The following is a 26,298-nucleotide window of genomic DNA, read 5'->3' as shown; positions in this document are numbered from 1 at the left end:
TGGTGGCGCTGTGGGAACTTCAGCTGCCTTTCCAAGTCTACCAACAGCTGCCAGTTATTTTTGCAGAGGCCAGTATTCCAGTAGGAGTTTTCATAGGAGATGTTGGTGGTTTCTCAGTTTTGATGAAGGAGGAGTGGCCAGACTACGCCTGCACCAATGGCTAGGATAATGAACTTAAACACCATAGCATTAGTGTCCTGCTACCAGGGCTTTGGAAATGTCTTCCAGGACATGCTGGCTGTGGCAACACTAAGAGAAAATACTCTGCAGGACTGTATCAGGTCGCCAAATTCATCCAGTCTGTACCTCAATGCCAGCTTTCATCACCTTCAGGTCTGTCAACTACTGGTACAACAGCAGTACTCTGGTCATTGCCACCATTAATTCCTTTTTAAGAGATTTGAATTGTAGCACCTGCCATCTTTGGAGCCAAATGCTCACCTTCCTCTCCAAGACCTCAGTGGCTGAGACAGGTACTTTGTACACCAGCAGTGACCACAGATTTTAGGCAGAATTTCATGTTGGGACTGCCATGCTTTGAACTTTGTCCTTCAGCTCAGTGCAGGTTGATCGGATGGATGTTGTGTCCCTCAAACACCTTCCACCAGCTTTTCTCTGGTTTCTCTGATATGGTTGGAAACACAGTGCCTGTGATGCTGAATCATCACCCTTGTCTAGAGATTGATTTGGACTCTGAGGATACTGCTTGTTCATCGCCAGAAAAAGCAAGATTGTACCTTGATCTAGTACCAGAGTGGTGTAACTCTAGAGGAGACTTGAAGTTGAAGTTGTAGTCAGCGGAGAGGTTTCTGGTTCTGGGGACATGATGTTTTGTAAGTGTGAGCTGGCCAAGCTCATGTGGTATCAACTCGTAAGCCACAGCACAGACAGGTTGCCTTGTTCTTTCTAGCTTTCCCTGTATGCTCCAGTCATCCTGGCTTTCCTAAGATGCCACCCTTCTGGGCCAATGCATCAATGAACCTATTCTATATATAGTGATGAAGATGCAGCGCCCTGTGAGCACGATGCTCATGAAAATCTTGGGTCCAGCACTCAACAGCATTGAGAAGTGGTATTTCCTCTTGAAGCTCTCTTTCTTTGGTATCCAAACAGCAGCAGGAGTTGTTTTGTATGAAGCCAGCCCCAATGTAATCTTTTATGTTGCTGCTAAATTGTGAAGATAAATTATATGATGAAAACAGCTGTGCTGTAATGAATGTTGGGTATTTTCTGTATAACCAAAACTAAACTGTACTGTTCAAGTTCAAGTTCACCTTTACTGCCATGTGTATAATAAACACTGTGAATGCTGTGCCTCTCTCTGCCTTACCAAAAAGGACACACAGTACTGGCTGTGGTCCAGATCAAAACATCCCCAAAGCATGCATTTTGCTGCAATTGTGTTCCTCATATATAAGTTACCAATATGCTAGAATACTAAAGCTTAATTTTGTGTGATTTATAAAATCACTAGAAATATAATTTTATATAATTACATTGCTATTTTACAATACACTAAAGTGATGCTGTTCTAATGTTGTAACACTGAATGAGCATATTTACAAGAAAACTCTACAGTAGTCTTTATGATTGATTAAAGTCTTCTCTAAACATAAATTGGCTCATTTTGTGATAAACACATGGTCCTTGGTATCTGCATGTTAGATAAAAGCCAGTACTATGTCTGGTGTTGCTAGAAAACATGAAATGTGTATTGTCAAGTTGTGTGCCATTTGCCTGAGATACCTCATTTCTATTTTTGTATAATATTTGCCCCACTTGCCCTCTTCACCTTGTCCTTCTATCTGTACATCAGGGAACTCCTGCTGTTTTTAATAACTCCTCAACTCCCTCTCCCTCTCTGCGTCTGCCTCTCCTTCTTCAGTCACTACTCAGCATCCCAGGCTCCCCCTTCATGTCACGCCACAACAGCCGCAGCAGCATCTTCAGCTTCAAAGGCCGTTCCAAGGACATGGGCTCAGAGAACGAGTTTGCAGATGATGAACACAGTACAGTGGAGGAGAGCGAAGACCGCCGGGGCTCCCTGTTTATCCCTTACCGCCGCAACAGCTACAGTGGCTACAGCCAAGGCTCGTCACGTATCCACCCGCTGGCACCCCACTCTGGAGGGAAGAGGAACAGCACGGTGGACTGCAATGGCGTGGTGTCTCTCATCGGCCCTGGGCCCGGCAGACGGCTTCTGCCTGAGGTGAAAATAGATAAGGCAGCCACTGATGACAGTGTAAGGACGTCCATGGGACACCAATACAGTATAGGCATGATGGTGGTGGCCCCAGTCTCTGCAGCTTCTCCTTCACAACCTCCTCCCCTTGGCACTTGTTCCTCTTTCCCTAAACTAAATAGCTCCTTTTTCCTCTACCGATCTCGAAATATCTTGATTCTATCTTTATTTCATCTTATATTGCCACTTACATGATGCTCTAATGCCCCTTTTCTGTTGTTCCTTTCTAACAGCTCTACAAGGCACTAACCAGCTGTAACTCACAGCCTTACAAAGCATCATGATTATCATTTAATTGATTATCTGACAATAACATAGTATCAGCCCCCATGAATTTGATCACCAAGCTCACTCCATTACAGTTATATTCATTCTTTTAAAAAAACAAACAAGACTATCAAAACATTTTACAAGAAAAAAAACCCTCTCTGTCCTTAAATTTTCTCATCATCATCATCATCATCATCATCATCATCATCATCATCATCATCATCATCATCATCATCATCATCATCATCATCATCATCATCATCATCTCTCATTTCAGGGGCTGTCCATGTTCAGGCCCATACAGTCTTCTATCTCTGCTGTTATCTCCCCTCTATTTCTCTCTGCCCCTCTTCTCTTTCCTCTCCTTCCTCTCCTCTCACTCACTCGTTCTCATTTATCCTCATTTATCCTCTCTATCCTGAGCAAGTGGATGGTGCAAAGCGAATCTGAAACTTTTTTCTATAATATTTTCATTCTAGCTAGCATGGTAGACCCCATCTTTTATTCTCAACCAATCTACCTGCTTTTATCTTTTGACCTCTCTTCAAATGTAGCATGGTGTAGCAAAAGACGATGTCTCCAAATGCATGCAATTGCACGCAATTTAATGTTGCTTACTTGGGGTTGTTTAAATGTTATGCATAGTACATGATGAAGGGTTTAGAAAGTGTGCTATAAATTCTCAAATAAAAGCTAGTACTTTAACAGAAAAAAGGTAAAATTAAAAATAAAGGCCTGTCTCTAATAGTATTTAGTTTTAAATAAAGACTTGGTTCTGAAGGTAAATTAATGCAACTATTTGAGAATTTACAGTATGAATTTGAAATGTTTTGTGTGATGAGTTGCAGGAAATGCTTACATAGAACAAGTCTGGTATTTTGGGGGAATCGCACATTGTAAAAAAGATTTTATGATTTGATGTGAAGAGCTGCATTCATTTCATTAGACATCTTTTGGGCATTTATTGTCCAGATAGCTTCAGAACATTAGTTTTAATGTATGCTTGTTTATGAGTATGCATTCATGCGAGCACTATCTCTTACTGACATTGTGTCTTTCTCTGAGTACAGACTACAGATGTGGAGATCAAGAAGAAGCACTCTGGCTCTCTCATGGTATCTGTGGATCAGCTCAACTCCTCCTTCAAAGGAAAGGATCGTGCCAACAGTCAGATGAGCGTAGTGACCAACACACTGTTAGAGGGTACAGACAGTGACATGTTTCCTTGTTCCTTTTCAAAATAGTTAAATCCTGTGCAATTAAAGTTCTAATTTAGCAACTGCACCAAAATATGGAGTTAGATATGTGTCCTTGTTGTATAAATATGCAAACTGTCTGCTTTAGATCTGGATGTAAATAGCACAAGTAGGTTGGTTGGCTCGACTACATCAGCTGACTCAACAAAATGTCAGCTGTTGTCTGCAAGAACTCACAAAAGTCACAAAAATTAGCAAGTTGTAGGAGTTGCATTTGATTTTAACCTGACCTCAAATCAACATTTTCCTTATGCAGAATGTCCACGTACAGATTGCACCAGAACTGTGACTCTTGCTCACCAGGAGTTTGTGGTACACACAAGAAAGTATTAGAATATATTTTACTTGTGTGACTTTTTGTTTCTTAACTGTTTTGGTCTTCTCACCCTTTTTCGTTCCCTTCTTTCTTCTCTTCCTGCAGAGTTGGAGGAGTCTCAGAGAAAGTGTCCTCCCTGTTGGTACAAGTTTGCTAACACCTTCCTTATCTGGGAGTGCTTTCCCTACTGGCTGAAGATCAAGCACATAGTTTATTTGATTGTCATGGACCCATTTGTTGACCTGGCCATCACCATCTGTATTGTCCTCAACACCCTCTTCATGGCCATGGAGCACTACCCCATGACTGAACAATTTGAGGGAGTCCTGGCTGTTGGCAACTTGGTGAGAAACTGCAGCTCTTCTTTTGTCCGTTCTTGAATACCGCTTCCATTTGTCTTTGTAACTTTTTTTGCCTGCATCAACCTCATTATACCTCTCAGGAGTTACAGAAGCATTGCAGGTTCATTTTGCCCCACCTACATAACCTCAAACCAATGCATCAATATATCATTTGGTATGCACACTTAAGTATACACACACTGTATATAGGACTTTGATGGTGTCTCATTAAAGATTTAGGTCCATTTTAATGTAGCCAGCCTGCTCCCCAAACTCTCATCACCCCCACTCAGGTCATTCTCCAGCTTCCACCGTATCCCATTTACCTCAACTTTACTCAACTTTACTTTACTCGACTGATCTGTCCAGGACTGATTTGGCAGAGTACAAATGTAAAGCAGACATTTTGATTCGTCAGTGCTCTACCTTTACTGTCAGATATCACCATCGCACAGCTGTCTGAGGGCAGCAGTATTGGCACAGTGTCAGTACTGAGACAGGAAATGAGGTCAGAGGGATTGGCATGCTGTCAGGGGCGAAACAGGAACTGAAGTAAGAGAAATTAGCGTGGTGTGATGGATGGTGCAGTATGAATCATTGGTCGTTCTCTACAGCACTGACTGGGCACACATTAGCTGTTAGGTAGAAAGTATAAGAATGCTTCAGACTACTAAAGCTCTGTATGCGTTCTGCTGGGCTACTGTGCCATTGCTCTATGACCTTGCCCTGTCAGGAGAGTCCTCACTCTTGAGAAAATGCCTATTTTAACTAGCTCTACTTCAAACAAAATGCTAGTAACACAATTTTTTCATCCAGCACTCAATTTTCCCATAAGGCCTCTGGAACAGGGAAAGGATTTGAAATTTAACTGATTTTAAGTTAGCCCAGTTAGTTAGTTGGCCCCATAATTATTGTATATTATATTATTCTTTATTATCTCATAATATTATAATATATTTTTTCAGATTTTTAAGTAAGATTTTGTAATGTCACAGTTTATGGTAATAAAACTGCCTTCATCTGTTACTGTTCCTTCCTTGAAAGCAGTGTGTATCTTCAAGAGTAATTTCATGCTATAATAGTAAGCATAACTAAGTAAATCAATCACATACTTTCACAGCTTTATTCATTTCACAGATTCATGACTCACTGTTAAGTCTGTCCTTCCTCCTTACCCTGTTTTCACCACAGTATGTCACAGTAAAGAAATCATTTTACTATATCAAGGGATCTCTAGTTACATTCAACGTTTGTATGAAAATCATAATTTTCATGTGATATTCTGTGTCTATAGGTTTTCACCGGCATTTTTGCTGGAGAGATGTTTGCCAAACTGATCGCCATGGATCCGTACTACTACTTCCAGGAGGGCTGGAACTGCTTTGATGGTTTCATAGTGACTCTGAGTTTAGTTGAGTTGGGGCTGGCTGATGTGGAAGGTCTGTCGGTGCTCAGGTCATTCCGATTGGTAAGTAGAAGAGAAGAGAGACTGTCACCATGTTTTAACAGGTCACATTTTCTGAGCAGACAGTGTCCTCTTGATGTATATATTATGTTCCTGTGCCAGACGAAACATCAATCACATGTTGGCAGTCAATATGTTTGCTTCACATAGCCTTTAGAATTAAATTAAATACAAGAGTCATTTCTACTGCCCTAATGTGAATTGCAGTGGGATAATCCTCTTTCCTGTCTCCCATGTAGTTAAGAGTGTTCAAACTGGCCAAATCGTGGCCCACCCTGAACATGTTGATCAAGATCATCGGTAACTCAGTGGGAGCTCTAGGTAATCTGACCCTGGTGCTGGCCATCATCGTCTTCATCTTTGCCGTTGTGGGCATGCAGCTGTTTGGCAAAAGCTACAAGGACTGTGTGTGTAAGATCGCAGCGGACTGTGAGCTGCCCCGCTGGCACATGCACGACTTCTTCCACTCCTTCCTGATTGTGTTCAGAGTGTTGTGTGGGGAGTGGATTGAGACCATGTGGGACTGTATGGAGGTAGCAGGACAGACCATGTGCCTCACTGTCTTCATGATGGTCATGGTCATTGGAAACCTGGTGGTAAGAAAAGATTACATAATGTAGGTGTATTTATCCATTTACTGTGAGTGCATGGGTTACAGCTTTTTTGATGTTTCTTTTTTAGGTGTTGAACCTGTTTCTGGCCTTGCTGCTGAGTTCATTCAGTGCAGACAATCTTGCTGCCACAGATGACGATGGTGAGCCCAACAACCTCCAGCTTGCAGTTGCCCGCATTAAGTTAGGCATTGCCTGGTTTAAAGTCAACATGCGGGTCTTTGTAGCCACAGTGCTCAAAAAGGTACCATATAATCAATAATTTACATTATTGAGAAATTCTTGGTTGTTAAATTATTTGAACTGTGAGTGTTTTTGACCACATTCTTGTTCTCTAATAGCACTTTTTCTTTACACTATTTTGTCACGTGCAGCCTGAAGAAGATGAACAGAAGCCTCTGGATGAAATGTACGAGAAGAAGCTCAACTGCATTGCAAACCACACAGTGGACATCAACCGTGAACTGGACTATGCTAAAAATGGCAATGGCACCACCAGTGGTATTGGGAGCAGTGTGGGAAAGTACATGATTGATGAGGACTACATGTCCTTCATCCACAATCCCAACCTCACTGTCTGTGTTCCTATTGCTGTTGGAGAGTCAGACTTTGAAAACCTTAATACGGAAGACTTCAGCAGTGAATCAGATGTGGAGAACAGTAAAGATGTGAGTAGGAAGGACTGGTAAGAGTGTGAGCATGGATGAAAGACGTTAATAGAGAGATGGCAGTGCTGAGGTTCTTGCTTAAGACTTTGATGACTAGGTAAATTATTAATTATTGCTCGATGGAGGGAGATTTTATAGTTGAGCTATTATTATGGACACTGTTTATTGGAGATAAACATCTATACTAAACCAGCATAAATCATATTTGAACATGGTCAACACTAGTGCTACAGTATAGTAATGTTTGCCAAAAAGATGACTTAATCATGTACTCATGTACGTTAAGAGAGAATGCATGTGTCTAAATGCGTATTTGTTTGTGTGCACCTATCTGGCATCCTTTAATCCATTAAGCAGAACTGGCCTGAGCTGCCACTCTGAAGACATTTAGTTCACCTGACATTTCAGAACATCCATTTAGACACGAGAGCTGCAACACTGAGCCTGAGTGCTGACAAAGGCAATTGTGACAACAGACAGAGAAACATACTGTCTACTATATAGAATGAATGTGGGAGAAGAGTACGGCGGATCCAAACGGGTAGAGAAGTGTGACGCATGGGTCACCTTGACCTGGTTTTTAGTTGGAAGAAAGGAGATAAAGCAGCAGCGTCACTACTGTACCTGTACCAGGTTCATATTCCACTGGGCTCCCTCAACCAACCACACAACAAATCTTCCCTGCACCACAGCCAGCTTTGGGCTACACTGCAGGGAGCAGCCACAGACAGAGCTGCTCACAGCCAATCAGAAACAGGGATTCTTCTGGCTGAGCAAGAGAAAAGAGAGGGAGAGGAAATAGAGCGCAATTGCAGTCCTTTGCTGACGACTTAAGATTATTAAGTGCAGTATTATTCGCTAGTGAATTGAATTGGCTGAGTGTCTGTGTCTGCATGTGCATAAGTGTGTGTGTACTTTATTGCAATGAGGTGATTCACTAATTTGCCCTGCCTCTCCTTGACTCATTGTTAAGATATGACATGATTTATTGGTACAGGTGAACTTCACTAAAGCAGCAGCTTTATGTTTAATGTTTAAAAATGTGAGATGCCATATTCATCTTCACTACATCCTACAGCAATTAAATTCATATTCAGAGTCACTCTTATTCAGTTCTTACATTTATTCATCCAAAATAATATATAAATTAATACATTTATTCAACTGACTTTTTGTTTTTACTGTGCTTGTGAAAGCATAAAACCTTTGTTTAATTCTTTCATCACAAATGAATGAATCCTTCATCCCTGAAGAATCTATATTTATGCACGTATAGCAGTGGCCATCGATAAAAGTGCAATCAGTCACTGGTCAAGTTCAATAACTACATTGTGAATATCTGTTAATAACTCTACAGGGTAGTCAGTGGCAGTGAACTAGCTACACTACATGACTGCAACATGTATACCTTTAACAATAAATCATGTCATGCACATGAACCCAGAGGGGCATTAATGTAATGGCGGTATTGGCACTGTGCCCTATCCATAAGCTTTCAGCATCTTCCTGCTGAGCACATAATATTCAGAGAGAAATTCAGAGGTTGACTCGATCTCTTTGGTCCTCTGTTTGTCCTAGCTGGATGACACCAGTTCGTCTGAGGGCAGCACAATAGACATCAAGCCTGACGTGGAGGAGGTGGCAGTGGTTGAGGTAGTGGAGGAGTACATTGACCCAGACGCCTGCTGGACAGATGGTTGGTGGTATTTTTATTTGTGTATTTTTTGTGGTTCATTATCACAATGAACAGGATGAAAATAATATTAAGATTGCATATCATGTAATAAAAGCAGTTTGAAACGTATTACATTGTGCCCATTGGTAGTATCATCTATATGTGTCTTTGGTGGATACCAGCAGGTGTGTATTTATTTGTCATACAGAATGCGTGGCCAAATACAAATGCTGTGATGTTCCTATCACGCACGGCTGGGGGAAGCACTGGTGGTTCCTAAGAAAGACGTGCTACTTGATTGTAGAACACAACTGGTTTGAAACCCTCATCATCTTTATGATCTTACTCAGCAGTGGAGCCCTGGTAAGTGCACACATGCACAAGCACTTTTTAACTTAATAAAACATGACACCAATGCCCCTACTAGTACTTGTAATTCAAAACAGTGCCACCATATGTTTAAACTATCATAAGAAACACAAGAGATAAGTGAGAAGAGTATGGCATTTACCCAGTTAAAGAAAGTGAATCTTATTTCCTTATATGGATGTGAAGAAGCAAGATCATCTCCTGTTTTATTTCTACAACTGTCTCTTGCCATGATTGTTGCTAATGGACAGCAACGTGCTGTAATGCACCAACCTTTCAACTGGCAGAATCCAGCTTAGGTTTGCAGCTTTCTGGAGGGTGGCAGGCCTGTGGCCAAATCAAAACACCCGTGAAGAACGGACACAGGCAATGGAGACTAGAGCTCAGGGATTGATCAGTCTAGTTTGGTGAACAATCTATGTAAACAACTAATTTTCTTAAGGTAAACAACATATAAGCTGCTTATAATGATGATTTAGAACAGTAAAAACAATCTATAAGTGTCCCACTTTTCAGTTACATTCAAAAACACCTTGTATAGATGATGATATTATTTGATAAAGATTCCTTGCTATTGTTATGAGTATTATATAAATCAAACATTAAACAAAAATGATGATATGATGTAATGCTTCTCTGCTGCTCTTTAGGCCTTTGAGGATGTGTACATTGAGCAGAGGAAGACAGTCAAGATCATTCTGGAGTATGCCGATCGGGTTTTCACCTATATCTTCATCCTGGAGATGTTGCTGAAATGGGTGGCCTACGGCTTTGTCAAGTACTTCACTAATGCTTGGTGTTGGTTAGACTTCTTTATTGTGGATGTAAGTATATTTGCATACTAATTTGTTGTGTACTCTAAGTGCAGCAGTGTAATTTATTTTAATTTATTTTAAGATAATGAGGGTTTAAGAGGTTCATTGGTCAACTTAACCATTAAGGCGGTCTGTACATTAGCATTTTTTTGAGTGAGAAACTAGAGGTAGTTTAAGTCGTTTTGTCAATTACGTTTCAGTTTGACACATGAAACTCTTAGTGATGACATTATTCTTCTTGGAGATTTTACTCAAGATATATGAATCGGAAGGCTATATAATAAAATAATAACTTTGACAGTATCAGCATGGATTTCTGGAGCAAATGGTCTATTGGGTTAATGTGTATAGCTTTTTGTCTATATCCACATATTGAGGAATTTGACAAAATGGGTCAAATGTCTAAAAAACATGGTTGAACTATACTTAGATTAGGCACTAAAAAATAATGTGAAAAACATTTTTTTATAGGTCACAGCTTGAGAGCCAGATTTTATTAGATTTTTATTTTACCCATTCACAGTCAGTAAAATGATGCAACTTTAAATGTTACTGTAAAATTGTGGGGTTTAATGTCACTATGGAGTCAGTATGATGTAGAAACACAAGAGTTCACAGAAGCTCGGACAGTAAAGTGGATTTATAATGTGATGCTAGTAAACTAGTACTAGTAAAAACATTTTTTTTAGAGCTTAAGTCAGTGTCATGGACTGACGTTGTCAAGGGGCCACTTGAAATTTTGGGCCCCCTGTCAGCAGCACAACAGTAGCCCTGACACAATAAATATCTATTGGCAGTTTCGGAGCTTCTGTCTAACTCTGGGCTGCTGAGTCATTCAGTATTTTCCAACATGACAATTACTCGCTCGCATATGGTTTGTCCTACTCTGTCATTTGTGCATGATGGGTTTGTCTGTATTTGAAATATGACAATATACATTACATGGTATGAAGTGGGGTTTTCTTAAGGTACAGCCGGACTGAACATGGCTGAACAAAGACAGAGCTGCTGCCTCACATTTGTTTTTGTGATGGGATAACGTCTAGCAAAGAATAGCCAAAAATGTGGCGGACAAAGGTCTAATAAATGACCAGTGACCTGGAAGGGGTGAAGAATCTGCTGAAAAAAAAAAACTCACTTCACACGTAGCTTCTGTACTGATTTGTGTCATTTTTCAAACTAAACTACAAAAACTACACCAACAAGCATAAAATGATTTGGATTGACAGAATGATTGATCTCTCCACAAGTGGGAAGTGTCAGTGACATCTATGTGTTGTGTCTGGCTGTACCCTTCATGTAAAGTATTTCCTGTTGAAGTTGAGGTGATACATAAAACAGCATTAAGGTCCTGTTAACCTAAACTAAGAGAATATCAATTAAGAAGAGAAAGGCAGTTCTAATTGATAGGCACAGTGGCAGGATTTTATGTTCATACCTCCTAGTGCAAGATGAGACATATTCACTGCTTTTTCTAGGATATTAGAGTCCTCATCTTATGGTGTCCATAAATGATGTGGTATTGTCATACACTGAAGAGGAATAGGGCCATAGAAAAACATTTAAGTGATTTATCTCAGAATTCTAAGAAGATTGACTTTGCAAATGATTGTACCCAACTATATGGTGGACTCAAATTATGCCACTATGCAAAAAGTACAAAGCAACATATGAATATTCCATTGCCACTAATCAAGTAGTATTTACAATCATGTACTACGCATGACCTAAAAAAAGTCTGATTTTTTTACATACAATTTCCCATATACAGTTTAAACGATTAGTGAACAATTTCAAACACAGCCTCTGAGATTAAAATAATGAGAATATCTTGTCGTCCTAATCCTCTTCTTTTTTCACATACATGTGTTTGAAGATGTGCTTTATGTTGTGCTAAGTCATGTATTGGTTGGTAAGTTATCCATTATTCCTTGATTGTTAATTTTCCATTGTCCTTCACTTACCAGCAAGTCTGTCTGTGATTCAATATTAACATCTTTATCATGTGATGATGCCACGTTATGTCACACAATAAGGATGCACTAATGTATGTTCTGTTCCTCTTGGTTTTCTGGACTTGTCTTTGTGTCTTTACAAATACAAACACTTGACCATAGTGGCTAGCACATTTAAATGAACAACATACTAAAGATTTTTAAATTTTTAGAGCTTCAGTTGGGCAAAAAAAAAAGAAGCAAAGTTTGTTCTGAGGGGGCACTGTAGAAAAAACACAAGGTCATCACTTCTGTGTATACAGAAAATTTCATGAAAATCCAACAATTACATTGTGAAATTTCCTATGAGTTGTTGACATTGAAATGGAAATGGTTTATCCTTTGGGGAGTGTGAATGTGTCCAGTAAATTACAACACAGCTTGGGCTTGCTAGAAGCACCAGAGGAATAAAAACATCTGAATTAATCCTCAGGGGACCATGAATATCCAGGGCTAACTTTCATGCAAATTTGGCCATTAGTTTTCCAAATAGCTTTCATGGACCATCGTTACCTTTAATGGCCATGGGTACATTTTCTCCAGATGGTGTTTTTGCATCAAACTTCAGGTGCTTTAACAAAAATCAACAGGATTTCTTCTGTACATTCCATTGGATACTAAGATTCAGGGCAGTCTGGCCAGTCGAAGCTATCAAGATATTCTGGATCAAGGTGTCTGACAGACAGAGGAACCGACTAAATGATGATGCCATTCTTAGGCTCTGCCACTAACAGGGCCAACATATAGTGTGTGTGTTTATCACTGTGTCATCAGTAGCGGTTTACCTGCTTATTGGCCTGTCCTGGCATAATGAGACAGATCCTTTAGATTTGGACATCATTAATGAATCCTTGCAAAAAATAATTTGCATATCTGTGCATATATGAACATAAACGGGTTGGACAGAACATACAGATGACAAATATAATGCATTTCATTGCAATAGGCCTCCAATATATGTCATGATTGGGACGGTGATAATATGAGGTCGAGTTTGTATAGTTATTTATCAAACTCAATTGCAATCACTTAGATCTTAGTCTATGGTCTTGTTACATTGGATTTCATTATATTTTAAGATGTGTCTGTGCATTTGTCCACTTGCTGTATATGGAAAAGTAATGTTGGCCAATCATCTGTATTGGCTTTAAAAGTCAAGCTGTCACTCTAATTGTCACTAATTGAAGTGAGAAATCATAGAATATAAAATAATGAACCTTTTACCAGTGTGGTTTGGCTCCTCTCTTCTGAAACAGAAATTAAGATTCATATTCATATTTCCCCTGTTTATTTAAGGTGGATATAGCTGATGATACAGAAGAGTCAAGTTCTCCATGTTATGTGGTCGGATCCAGTGCTTGTCAAACTCCACTATTCTCCAATATAAAAATATGCAAAAATCTCAATATGTACTAAAGGGGCTCATGTGTTTTGAAGATAACTTCTCCTGACTTTAAATCCTGCAGATATCTACCCTAATATTGACGTGCCCTCTTTCTCACAGCAGGTGCCTATAACTCTGCCTCTCTTTAAATTAAGAGAGACATTGGGCAGCTGTCGAGAGGGACTGAGGGTCGGTGTTTGAGGGTCCAGGGTAAGGTTTGTGTGCTGTGTTGGGACTCCTACTTTCACAGGTTATCCTCTCTCTTCTAACCCTTGAAAGTTGTCCTCAACCTTCTGTGTTTTCTCTCCCCTCTTTAAGTGAGATGCTCTCTGGTGTGGAAATTGTACTGTTCTGTACTGTGTACTGTGTATATTATTGTGTCACATTGATTTAGTGTTTGTGAATACATCTCTCCTCTAATTTTTTCCCTTTGTTTGACTCTTTATCTTCTCTCCCTCTCACTGTGTCAACCACAAGTTTCTTTCCAGGTGTGCTCACTGTGCTGTTAAGCTGGTTTTCATGCTAGACTGGCTTGCCAAACTAAACCAAACACAAACATAAGTAAACAAACACATAACAAAAAAGAAAATTTGGGTCATGTACAATTTATTGACCTTTGTATATTGTGTTAACCCCTGTTTAACCTTATGTTATATAGATACATATACTTACACATATAGAAACTATATATGTATTTATATATATCTGTATATAACCAGCCATCCTTACAGTATATGTAGGGTCCACCTTTCTCTCTATATCCCCTCTAACTATGTGGGTCCTCTCTTCCTTTGCCTCTGTCTTTCCCCTCTCCCTCTGTCCCTATCTGTGTAGGTGTCAATAGTCAGCCTTATAGCTAATGCGTTGGGCTACTCCGATCTAGGCCCGATTAAATCACTCAGGACACTGAGGGCCTTGAGACCCCTCAGGGCCCTGTCACGTTTTGAAGGGATGAGGGTAAGACCTAAGATACCAGGCAGCTGGTCCTTCTGCATGCTGATTAAATAAAAGCATCAAGGCATGCTAGAGATGAAAACATAGAAAACAGAAAAAAGTTTCTAAAGGGGACATTTTTTTTAAGTAACCCCTTTTATCAGTGAGAAGCTTTTTGCATGGATTCAGATCATCTCAGATGGTCATAATACATCTGATTTGATTAATCATATTTCATTTCATATATTCTAAATGTAGTGTTATGTTAAGACATTTTTGCAATGATTTGTCCTTTAGAAATATCTTTTTTTTTAAAGACTTGAAAATCTATCCGATGCCTAATGAAAGACTAGACCATAGGGATTTTTAACTGAATGATGCAACACATTATAATAATAACTCAGCTCTGAGGTATTCAGTACCAGCTGAGAAAACAACTAGAGGTTGGTATGAACCATTACACAAAACCTGTTCAAACTGAACCACAGGACAGGGTTAATGTGGGCCGAAGTTAAGCAATCAGAGCAATCAAACTGATACTTGTTTAAGTGCTTCTGAGCTACAGAGCCCCCCAGTTGTCATATCATAGATAAATTGACATTTGTGCACATTAACTGTGTGTACAGTTTCCTCGTGAACAATTTTGATACTGTGTGACCCCTTGAGGGCTCTGTACTGAGCTTCCCTAAGAAAACTGTATTTTCTGTTTACAATGGTAAAGAGATTCTTCTGACCATGAATTGAATGTGTGATGGGTTTGATCAGCCTCTGGTTGTTGCTGGGCAGAAAAAAAGATCTGGTCAGTGTCCAGGCTCAGCAACTTCTGACTGTGGCTCTGCCTCAAGTGTCCTGTTTCTGATCTTATCACAGTTTGGCTTTGGCATTGTCACACTGGAAGATCAACAAACTTCTGGTTGTATACCCCCCTCCCCACCATCCTTGCTCATCACTCCTCAGTGAATGTCATTACCATGATTTTTGTGATTACCATTTTGCAGTTATAATATTAGCTGCGTTGTGTTATGATGATAATATCTGGCAAAACACTGGAATGATAAGAAAACCTTTTTGATTTGATGTTTGCCTTTATAGTTTGGTTTATAATTTGGCTTTCTGTCACCATGGCACCTCTGTGTTGAAATGCACATTCATACGGTGTCCTCCTAAAGCTAAACGCTTTATCTCTTCCAACATGCCCACACTGCTTTGGTGCAGTATAGTTTATATGAGTTACACTCCAATGTCCATTTGGCAATAACTATATATATATTGTGTAACTCTGTAGCAGTCATACACATATTTTGCCCGCCTCTTGTATATTAATTGGGTGGACAAAATGTTAGGAACATTTTATTATAATGCACTCCAGTACACTACCATCACCCATTACAACCTCAATAATAAAAATAAAGTTGAATTAACACCTTTCTGACAATGTCAACAAAAACTTTTTAAAAAATGTATAAGCTTCATAAAAGAAGAATTTATAGCAGAACTGTTGTACTGAATTGCATTAGATTCCACAGGTGTTCCTAATAAAGTGCTTGGTGAGTGTTGTGTATGATTCATACACTCCCACAATCCTGACTACAATATTTGGACATCTAGGTAAAGAATAATTGCATTTTATAGGGTGTAACAATATATTGTGGCACAATACATTGCAGTACAAAAATGTAATAATATGCATGTGGAGCTGAAAATGGTTTGCGACGTAATCAGTTAAAACTGAGTGCCAGAGGGCACAACTAGATGAATTAATTAACACTGAACAGTCAGGGGATTCACCTGCTGAAAGAAAATGTTGACAAGCTTAAAAATGTGCCTGGCAAACTGGAAATCTGATGTTTAGATGTTAAAATTGGGAATTGTGCCATGTGAAAAATGTTACCTCCACCAAATTTAGACATTGAGTACAATGTTATCTAGATATGTTTATCCTTGAAGTTAATTTTGTGTAAACATCTGCTTGTTAAAAAGCTGCCTTATGTTTTTTTTTTCTTTTTTTTGGAGACCCTAAGATCATTCATATTTTACACCAAAACCAACAAAAGAAAATCTTTGGAAAATAATCTTTGGAAAGAATAAAAAAGGAATTAGAGTCACAGTTTGTTTTCATATCAGCTTTGTTGAAAATATCATGAGTGTATCAGACCATGAAAAATATTATGTATCATGTGGAAACATGAGCTGACTTTATTGTTACACCCCCTAGTATTTTATAGTAATGGGCTTCATCTTGTGCCAACAAATCAGATAACACAGCTAGAGCCTCTAATGGAGAGAGAAAATGTGCATTTCTATATACAGTATGTGTGTGTTGATGTTCTTGTATGTAAACATCTTCATGCAGTTGGCGTATGATTGCTCAGTTACAGTGGCTCTGTTTCCTCACTGTCCTCTTCAGGTTGTGGTGAACGCCTTGGTGGGTGCAATTCCCTCTATCATGAATGTGCTGCTGGTGTGTCTCATCTTCTGGCTCATCTTCAGTATCATGGGTGTCAACCTGTTTGCTGGGAAGTATTACTACTGTTACAATGAGACGGCTGAGGAGATCTTCCCCCTTGATGTGGTCAACAACAAAACGGAGTGTTTCGGATTCATCAATGCAAACTATAGTGAAGTCAGATGGAAAAACGTCAAGATCAATTTTGACAATGTGGGTGCAGGATACCTGGCACTCCTGCAAGTGGTGAGAATCCTTTGCTGTCACTTCTCATTTGTTTCTCTCTCCTGATGGAAAGTGTTAAACCTATTTTCTCACACAATGTTTGCCTACTTACAGGCAACATTTAAAGGCTGGATGGACATTATGTATGCAGCAATAGATTCTAGAAAGGTAGGCTCGTTTAAATACCAAACTGTGACTTTCTGATCATTGTGCAGTAGAGTTGCTTTTTTTAACAGGTATTTCACTCTTTTACCACTTTACAGGTGGAGGACCAGCCCCTCTATGAGGACAACTTGTACATGTACATCTACTTTGTCATCTTCATCATCTTCGGCTCATTCTTCACCTTGAACCTCTTCATTGGTGTCATCATTGATAACTTCAACCAACAAAAGAAAAAGATAAGATTTATTTTCCTTGCTTTCACCTTCTGACGATAAGCTTTTTATAGGGGATTTAAGCTCAGGATTTGAACACTAACATATTTTAGAAGCTTTGTTGGTATTGCACCAATCAAAACACAATCAAATTAACCCTTATGTTAAACCACTGGTAAGGTCATCTAAATCGCTGCAGATTGTAACCAAACTCTTTTTATCCCCTTACTTTGGAGGTCAGGATATTTTCATGACAGAAGAACAGAAGAAATACTACAATGCCATGAAGAAACTAGGATCGAAGAAGCCACAGAAACCAATACCCAGGCCACAGGTAAATGTTGTTTTATATGCCTCATATGTACCACTAAACAGGTTTATAATGACAAATTCCAATAAATGAATAAAGTCACTCTAAATATCCCTTCTTCCATTCTCTCATTTCTCCTCAGAACTACATCCAGGGCATGGTGTTTGACTTTGTTACACAGCAGGTGTTCGACATATCCATCATGATCATGATCTGCCTCAATATGGTCACCATGATGGTGGAGACAGATGATCAGTCAAAGGAGACAGAGGAAGTGCTTTACTGGGTCAATTTCATCTTCATTGTGATCTTCACTGGCGAATTTTTACTAAAGCTCTTTGCACTGCGTCACTACTACTTCACCAATGGCTGGAACATCTTTGATGTAGTTGTGGTCATCCTTTCAATTGTGGGCAAGTATTCAAAAGTGATATTTATGCATGAGAGAAGAAGTGGAAAGCAGCTTGATTGGAAAGGCAGATTGTGATACTGTAAATGTGCTGAAGGGAAGAGCAAACAGAAATGGTTTAAGTGGTCAGTTCACCTAAATGAAAAAACAACTTTTTGGAGTGGTATGAAGCCAGCAATTGTGTTTTGATTTTAGGAGACCGTGTCTATTTTTCTGCTGCTGTCACAATACAATAGAAGTGAATGGAATTACATTTGTGGTGCTCACAGCTTTAAACATTTACATTACAAAAATTAAACCTGGAGAGCTCCGAAATAGACAAAAGGCAATAAAAGGTTAATGTCGTACTTTGTCGTTAACTTTGTGCTAAAACCCTTAAACATATAATAATATAATTATTAAACAGATAGTATTTGTTGATGTATTAAAGTATATTTCTGAATTGTTCACCCCATTACTCTCGATAACCTACAGATCAGAACAATTTTTAATGCAACTACTAGATATGGAAAACTAAAATATTCCCCACAAAAATAGTTGACAATGCATTCTTTGGTTCTCCTGATATTTTCTTAATTTTGTGCAAATCTATGAATGCGCTGCTCTTACTTGTAGGCATGATACTGTAATGTGTATCAAAGATACAATATGCAAGTTCTGTAGCATTAGAGGGGAAAGCAACACACTCTGCTCCTCCCTCCCCTCCCAATTCACCCAGCCCTCTACCTGCATCCTTGTGATCCTCACGCATACCCGATGTGTTGATTTGGAGGTCTGAAACTGACAGAATTCTTTGACAACACTATCGCAGGTATCAGGAGCTTGCTAACCTAGGAGTTAGCCATAACATCTCCCTGAAGCTAATGTTAGCTTGGAACCTTGGAACCTCTGATGGGTTAGAAAGGCTCACTTAAAAACTTTACAAAAGGAATATCTCTGCTGCCAGGCTGTTCAATGAGTCTGAGTCACAGAGGCCTTTGACAATCCCTTAGAGATGCTTTGGAGCATTAATGCAACTTTAAAAAGAAAAGAAAAACTTATACTGTAGCTTTAAGCAAACTAATCTGTAAGCAGTGTTTCAGTTTCATGTTCCCTATATCTTAATCAAACATATGTTGTCTCTTTTTGCTCCCTTTTAACTGCAGGAATGTTTCTGGCTGACCTGATTGAGAAGTACTTTGTATCACCAACACTTTTCAGGGTGATTCGTCTGGCTCGTATCGGCAGAATCTTGCGTCTCATCAAGGGGGCCAAAGGAATCAGAACTCTGCTGTTTGCCCTGATGATGTCACTTCCTGCCTTGTTCAACATTGGCCTCCTACTTTTCCTGGTTATGTTCATTTTCTCTATTTTCGGCATGTCCAACTTTGGCTATGTGAAACATGGGGCTGGAATTGACGACATGTACAATTTTGAGACCTTCGGCAACAGCATGATCATCCTGTTTATGATCACCACGTCGGCTGGCTGGGACGGCCTGTTGCTGCCCATTCTCAACTATGCTCCAGACTGTGACCCCTTATTGGAGAATTCTGGCACCCCTGCCACAGGAGACTGTGGCAACCCTTCTGTGGGCATCTTCTTCTTTGTTATGTACATCATCATTTCTTTCCTAATTGTGGTCAACATGTACATCGCCATCATCCTGGAGAACTTCAGTGTGGCCACAGAGGAGAGTGCCGACCCACTCAGTGAGGATGACTTTGAGACCTTTTATGAGATTTGGGAGAAGTTTGACCCTGATGCCTCCCAGTTCATCACCTATGCCAAGCTTTCTGACTTTGCTGATGCACTTGAACACCCACTCAGAGTCCCCAAGCCAAACACCATTGAACTGATCGCCATGGACATGCCTATGGTGAGTGGTGACCGCATCCACTGCCTGGACATCCTGTTTGCTTTCACCAAGCGTGTGCTGGGTGACAGTGGCGAGTTGGACATGTTGAGGCAACAAATGGAGGAGCGTTTTGTGGCAGCCAATCCCTCTAAGGTCTCTTATGAGCCAATCACCACTACTCTGAGGCGCAAACAGGAGGATGTGTCAGCCAGAATCATTCAAAGGGCCTACCGCTCCTATCTGGCTAGACGGGGTTTTATCTGTAAGCGCAAACCAGCCAATAACAAAGTGGAGAATGGCGGGAACAATCAGGACCAGGAAAAGAAGGAGGGCACTCCCTCAACTGCCTCCCTGCCCTCTTATGACAGTGTTACCAAACCTGACAAGGAGAAACAGGATGACAACAATGAGGGCAAGGGAGGGAAGAAAGAGAAAGGAAGAAACCAAAAAGACATCAGGGAATCTAAATGTTAGAGCGTTGGAATAATATTCACGGTAATAACAATAAAAATTATAATAATGCAACTTCAAGCAAAGCGAGAGGAAACTCACCCACACAGATGTACAGATTATTTCATTTGCAAGTCAGAAAAAAATAATATTCAATAATTTTGTTTACAGACTTCATTCTTATATTGATGCAGAGGGAAGCAGCTTGGTCTGTTACAGCTTGAAGACTCTTGAACTTCAGTCAAACCAAACATAATCAGCATACTGTGTGACTCTGTTGTATCTAGACTACTGATCTTAACAAAAGGGAATGAAAAACAGACAAGGAAATGTCTGTGTCTGCTGAAAGGCAGACTGCTCACTTATCACTGGTCTACAGAAAAGACAAGTAACTCTACACCAAGAAGTAGAATGAAAAAAAAAAAAAACACTAAAGGAATCCAGCGCCTGGGTTCCTATGCAAAGACAGTGCTGTGAAGGAAAAACAAGGATGCTGCTCGATGCTGAATGATTTGTCCTCTTAAAGCAGCCAATGAGTGGGTGCTGTGTCATCTAGAACTGAAATGTATAGAGGTGCAAAATGACACTCTCACCCTACATGAGCAAACAGAAGGATGACTGATGAGTGAAAGACACAAATGACAGAGAGCATTGGAAGTATCTTTTGTTTAATTAAAGCTAGAAAATGTTAATTTGAGCAGCAAAAATGCAAACAGATAAAAAAAAAAAAGAACAGTATTCAACATTTTGCCCATGTCACCTAACTCTTGTACTCATTTTATCTTTGTTATACCCACATCAAAATGCTTTTTTTACATGGGCTTTCACACCAATTGGTTAAGGGTCTGTTTATAATGGGGTCAACTCAGGCCAAGGGCTTACATTTACTCAGAAAGATTTCCAAACAAATACATAAATAATTGTGCTTGTTCAATGCATAGAAATGACTTGCATGATGGCATGTTTTGATCAGAAATCTTGCATGAATTATCATAGTCCACAAGACACTAATACTCAGACCACAACGGTGGCTCGACTGTGAGATTGAGACATTGACAAAATTTGAAAGTTCAGAGTAATTTGTTTAACAAAGATAAGTGATATGGGGGTTGATAATATCAAATGGATCCGAATTTTTTATGTCATTGTTCAACACATTTCAGATGACTATGTTTGAATTGTTGCCTCTATAGAAAGAAAGAATGCAATATGTCGGTAAATAATACCACTATAGTGGATCACGGGTGAAAACCAAACATTTATTTGCTGCTCTGGAGATTTTGAGTGTGTAAGATGCGGAAACGGATGTCTGTGTGTATCATGGGACTGAAATGTTTGTTAATTTGGACTTTCAAAGGAATACTTTGAAACTAAAATGCTTCTATATATAATTTATATGCACCTATGTAATGTTCCATACCATCTGCCTTTAGTTTTGTGTGAGCAGGCATTTTGGGAGTCCTACTGTCAGTTCTAAGTGGTTGGTGGGGATTTCACAGGTATGGCAAACTCCTTTGTATTTCTAATGTTTCTCTAAGGGTGGTTAGACCTTTCTGAAAGGGCTGAGAAGAGTTTTATTGGTTCAGTTTACATAATTTAATGTCATTTAGCTTGTTTCATTGTGTGTGTTTTTTCTCTTTTTTTTGGTTTGTTTTCTTCCCTGATGTAAATTTCATGTTTTAGCTAGTGACAAGTCTTATTTTACACCTAAGCTGATGTCGAGGGAGATGGTCTTGTGCTGGAATATTATTGTCGGGTGTAAGTGGTATCCTATTTTAATGAGAAACAGAAATGTGATGAATGGATGATGAGAACATTGTGTGTGGAGAAGCCAAAGAGATCTGCCTTGTTATCCCTTGTTGCCCTTTGTCCATGGAGTGGGATTGGGTGAAGTGTGCCCTGCCCATTCTGTTTTTTCGCTGTCATTACTCGACAGAGAGACCCTAGAAATGTATGCAATGCTTGAAAAATTCATCCCTTTTTCTCAGGAGATATTATAGATGTACTATTATGAGCTCTGCAACAAAATGCAAGTGAATGTGATGGGAGTATTTATGAAATCATGTTTTGCTTTTGTGTTTTAATGCCATGTTGATGGACAATGATCTCGGCTGGCTGCCTCAACCCGGCAGCCGCCCGGTCAGGGGCCAGTTTAGAGCTTCCTGCTCATGATGCTTAGAATCATAGGGCTAGAAGCATCTCAGTGAAACAGCAACATTTCGCTCGCTTGTAGTGGCAGCGTTTTTATTGATAGTGGATTACATTTGTGGTTAAGTCATTATGGACTGTAGTCTGGTCTCAATTAATTTCACGAAACAAAATAATAATATTCACCCCGATAGTAGTCACAGATACAGGAAACACTGTGAGGAGATGTCATGAGAGTGAATTGGGATATGTTGGTTTGAGCAGCACATTAGATTCGTTAAAAAGAAGAAGTGGCATGCTCAGTGGATAGGCCCCCAGATTTCAGTATTTAACAAGGACACGTGCTCTGAGCCTCTCATTTGCCATTTTTCTCCATACTGCTCTCCTGCATAAGAAATACCAAATAATCAACAGAGCACTGGATGCATTCTTATGGTACTGTGAGCCTAAGCACCACACTAGAGCTTTTGCACTTCCTGTTGTGCAGTGATGTCACTTCCTGTTTATGAATAACTCCCTCATCCGTTCTCGAGTTCTATGGTCCAGTTGCTGCATGAGATCTCCAAAATCAGTGTGGGTGTTAACTTGAACCAAATAAAACTCTGAATGATAAGCATTAAAGCTACTGCCGTCCATTTTCTCCAAGGTCACCCTGGATATACAGATATGTATTACAGAAAGAAACCTTAAAGAAAAAAAAAAAAAATAGACACACATACATCTATTCGGGGGAAAAAAATACAGTTCAGGCTATGTTCTATACGGCACAAACTGCAAAAAGCTAAGAATGGACTTTTTAAGAAACTATAAATAATGTAATATATTATTTTATTTTAACGGCATGTGTAGTTTTTTGTAAATACAGGATTACCTAAAAAACTACAGCTATTAATCTAACACTAAATATTAATAACCATAAATAGAATGGCTTCCAGCTGACACCCCTTGTCACACTTGTTAGGCTGTGACACATTTGTTAGATGGAGTAGATTTTTTGATTCACTTTTCATAAAAAAAGAGGGGAGTAAGCTAAAAGAATCTATATTAAAAAGCAGAAATTGTATTTAAAACTGTATAAATCAATACATGCATATACAGAGCTATATTACATATATATTATATATATATTCTACCACATATATATATATATATAGTATATATACATTAGAACAATGTCTGTAACTCGAGTCTCCTGTCCACTCCTTGCATTGAGGTGAAACCAGAACCACAGAGTGTAACTGATCATGCTTCTTTCTTTGTGTGGTATGTTCAGAGAATAACCAAAACTCTGGCCTGCCCAGGACTTCTGCATACTGGGTACCAGCGTACAATGCATGGTGTTGTACTGGCTGCTTGCTGAGAATTGTGGAGCCTGCCTTGGTGAGAGGATTGCACTACCAGCATACCCTTTTGTACATGTGTGAAGATGTCTTGCCCCTCGTTTCCTATATCGAACACACAAAGATACACCGACACTCACACACACACACACACACACACACACACACACACACACACACACACACACACACACACACACACACACACACACACACACACTTGTACACACAGGCACACATGCGCACACACTCATAGCCTTTTACAGGCGACTGCTGGTTAACCAGTGTGCCCCAGTATGAGCCACAGCTCACTTTGTGTGACAAATTTTTGCTCGTTTCAGCTCTAACCCTCTTTCATGTTTCCCCTTAACACACTGCTGCAGTTTGGAGTTGATTTTTCATTTTTGCTGTCACTTTCAATATGATATACCGTATCTAATGATTTAAGGGTTAGTTGTCTTAGCTGTCTGTGTGTTTGTTTATGGTGCAATATCTCTTAACGGCACGTGCCTTTTTAGCTTCCTATTTAGTCTGTCAATAAAATCAGCAAAGAGGATCTCAAAACCCATGGGAGTGAATCAAAACGGAGCACGATAGAAACGATGTACTGAGTTCAAAATTAACTTGTAAACTGAAAACTCACCACTTAGATTAGACTGTCTGGACTAACATCTTGTAGAGTCATGTAGTACAAGTGCTCTCTCTGTGTGTTCTGTTTACTGGCTCTCGGGCTAGTAAGAGAACAGCTTGCCTTCTGTTTAACACTTCTGTTCATTTCCAAATGTTGGTTTACCAATCGGTATATGAGGCCATTCTTTTGTAGCATGACTGAGATAATTTTCTTTTTTTTGCTGAAAATAGGCTAACTGAAAAAAAAAAAAACACAAAAAAACAACAACCTTTTGACTGTCATTATCTCTTGCCACTAATACAGTCAGAGAGAGGACGTGTGTTGCACAACAACATGGGACAATTAAATGAGAATCAGTGAAAGAATGTTTTTATTTGAGCACGAATCTATTTCCAAACAATAAAGCAGCCTTCCAGTTACACCTCTGGCTGGTGTCGTTTTTGGATGAAACACGAGTGACTTTCACATTATCATGCAGATATATGCTCCACCATGTCTGACAATAGCTGGTTCAGTTGCTGATGAAATACCTAATTTACTGTGACAACTGAGAATTTTGATTATTCATTATTTTAAAGTGATATGATACACTTTGAACACTCTATGGGATTGTGTTTGTGCATTTTTCACCCAAACTGCTTGCATATGTTGCAGAAACATAGCAGAGATAATGTTTAAAAGCCACACAAAAACTGCATTATTTAGGTTTTGGAACAACAACAGCATGTACTTGAGAAATTCCTCAATTACACTGTTTTTGTTCATGAAATAATTACTTGAACGAGGTTATTATTTAAATTGACGTGGTTGGGTGTGTCATGGTGCAACAGCCCTGAGATGACTTTAAAAGCAGGTGTGTGTGCATGCATGTGTGTGTTTCTATCCCTGTTCCTCCCTCCTCCTTTCTATGTGTGTGTGTGTGTGTGTAAGGTGGCGCACTGAGTGAGAGAAGGAGGGGAGGGAGGAGAGTGTAAGCACAGACAGCACTGCAGTGCAGATAGATGAATGCAGTGGCCTGGGCTGAGTCAGCAGCATGTTCCCAATAGGCTCAGACTGTACAGTGCACTGTATAGCACCTCCTTACCCACAGCAAGCAGAGGGAGAGCGAGCTACAGCAAGAAGATGAAAAGTAAAAGAGAACAATGAACACAGGCACATACAGTAAAAAGCCTGTCTGTTGCTATGGATTTATGCTTCGCCTCCTACCTGCAGTGCTGCATGTCTTTGGACTGCATCACTTATTTTGTGCAGTTTGATGCTGTATTTTACAGTATCCTCACGCTGGATTACTGAAAAACAAATGATAGGATTTTACTATTCTGTTTATATCTATTAATACCTGCAACGGTTAATAACTAGTGTTTGAATAATGTAATTGATGATGATGAAAAAATGTAATTGTAAATGAATCTTAAAGAAACAGTATACTGTTCTTTTTTATCATTTAAATGACAACATGAGTAGGAATTCTTGAATTCTGTGTTGCCCTATAAACATTTTTTTCCCCTTGCATCCATCTGAGTTGCAGGATTTAGTTGCAGAGATGGGACATGGATTAAGTAGGACATTGGTTTGATCTGACGGGCTGTTCGTGGTGGGAGCAGGTTTGTGTGAAGGGGAGAGAGAGACTGAGGGAAAATGAATTGTATGTATGTAAAAGAGACAGTGAGGAAGAGATCAGATCTCTTAGGTATCAATATCATGTAAACTGCAATAATATTCAAGTATCTCAGTGAGGTAGTGTTTTTCCTATTTCTGTGTAACGCATGTTTCAACATACAGAGGA

At 39.4% G+C, this 26,298-nt stretch overlaps 1 protein-coding gene across 1 annotated transcript in view; it reads left to right on the top strand.

Annotated features, from left to right (window-relative positions):
- The window catches only part of scn8ab (sodium channel, voltage gated, type VIII, alpha subunit b), a 50,915-nt gene extending 29,346 nt beyond the window's left edge, over positions 1 to 21,569 (top strand). Inside the window, exons 12-29 of the mRNA XM_062416436.1 lie at positions 1,886 to 2,209; positions 3,583 to 3,715; positions 4,190 to 4,428; positions 5,720 to 5,893; positions 6,130 to 6,486; positions 6,572 to 6,745; positions 6,876 to 7,169; positions 8,748 to 8,865; positions 9,053 to 9,207; positions 9,864 to 10,037; positions 14,241 to 14,363; positions 16,747 to 17,031; positions 17,125 to 17,178; positions 17,274 to 17,411; positions 17,617 to 17,721; positions 17,840 to 18,110; positions 19,252 to 20,438; positions 20,565 to 21,569. Of these exons, the coding sequence (XP_062272420.1) occupies positions 1,886 to 2,209; positions 3,583 to 3,715; positions 4,190 to 4,428; positions 5,720 to 5,893; positions 6,130 to 6,486; positions 6,572 to 6,745; positions 6,876 to 7,169; positions 8,748 to 8,865; positions 9,053 to 9,207; positions 9,864 to 10,037; positions 14,241 to 14,363; positions 16,747 to 17,031; positions 17,125 to 17,178; positions 17,274 to 17,411; positions 17,617 to 17,721; positions 17,840 to 18,110; positions 19,252 to 20,417 (4,284 nt within the window). The 3' untranslated portion in view covers positions 20,418 to 20,438; positions 20,565 to 21,569. The remainder of the gene's footprint in view (positions 1 to 1,885; positions 2,210 to 3,582; positions 3,716 to 4,189; positions 4,429 to 5,719; positions 5,894 to 6,129; positions 6,487 to 6,571; positions 6,746 to 6,875; positions 7,170 to 8,747; positions 8,866 to 9,052; positions 9,208 to 9,863; positions 10,038 to 14,240; positions 14,364 to 16,746; positions 17,032 to 17,124; positions 17,179 to 17,273; positions 17,412 to 17,616; positions 17,722 to 17,839; positions 18,111 to 19,251; positions 20,439 to 20,564) is intronic.
- Positions 21,570 to 26,298: the final 4,729 nt, after the last annotated feature.

Source organism: Scomber scombrus, chromosome 3, assembly GCF_963691925.1.
Source record: "Scomber scombrus chromosome 3, fScoSco1.1, whole genome shotgun sequence".
Lineage (NCBI taxonomy): Eukaryota > Metazoa > Chordata > Actinopteri > Scombriformes > Scombridae > Scomber > Scomber scombrus.
This window is presented reverse-complemented; position numbering and strand designations above follow the sequence as displayed.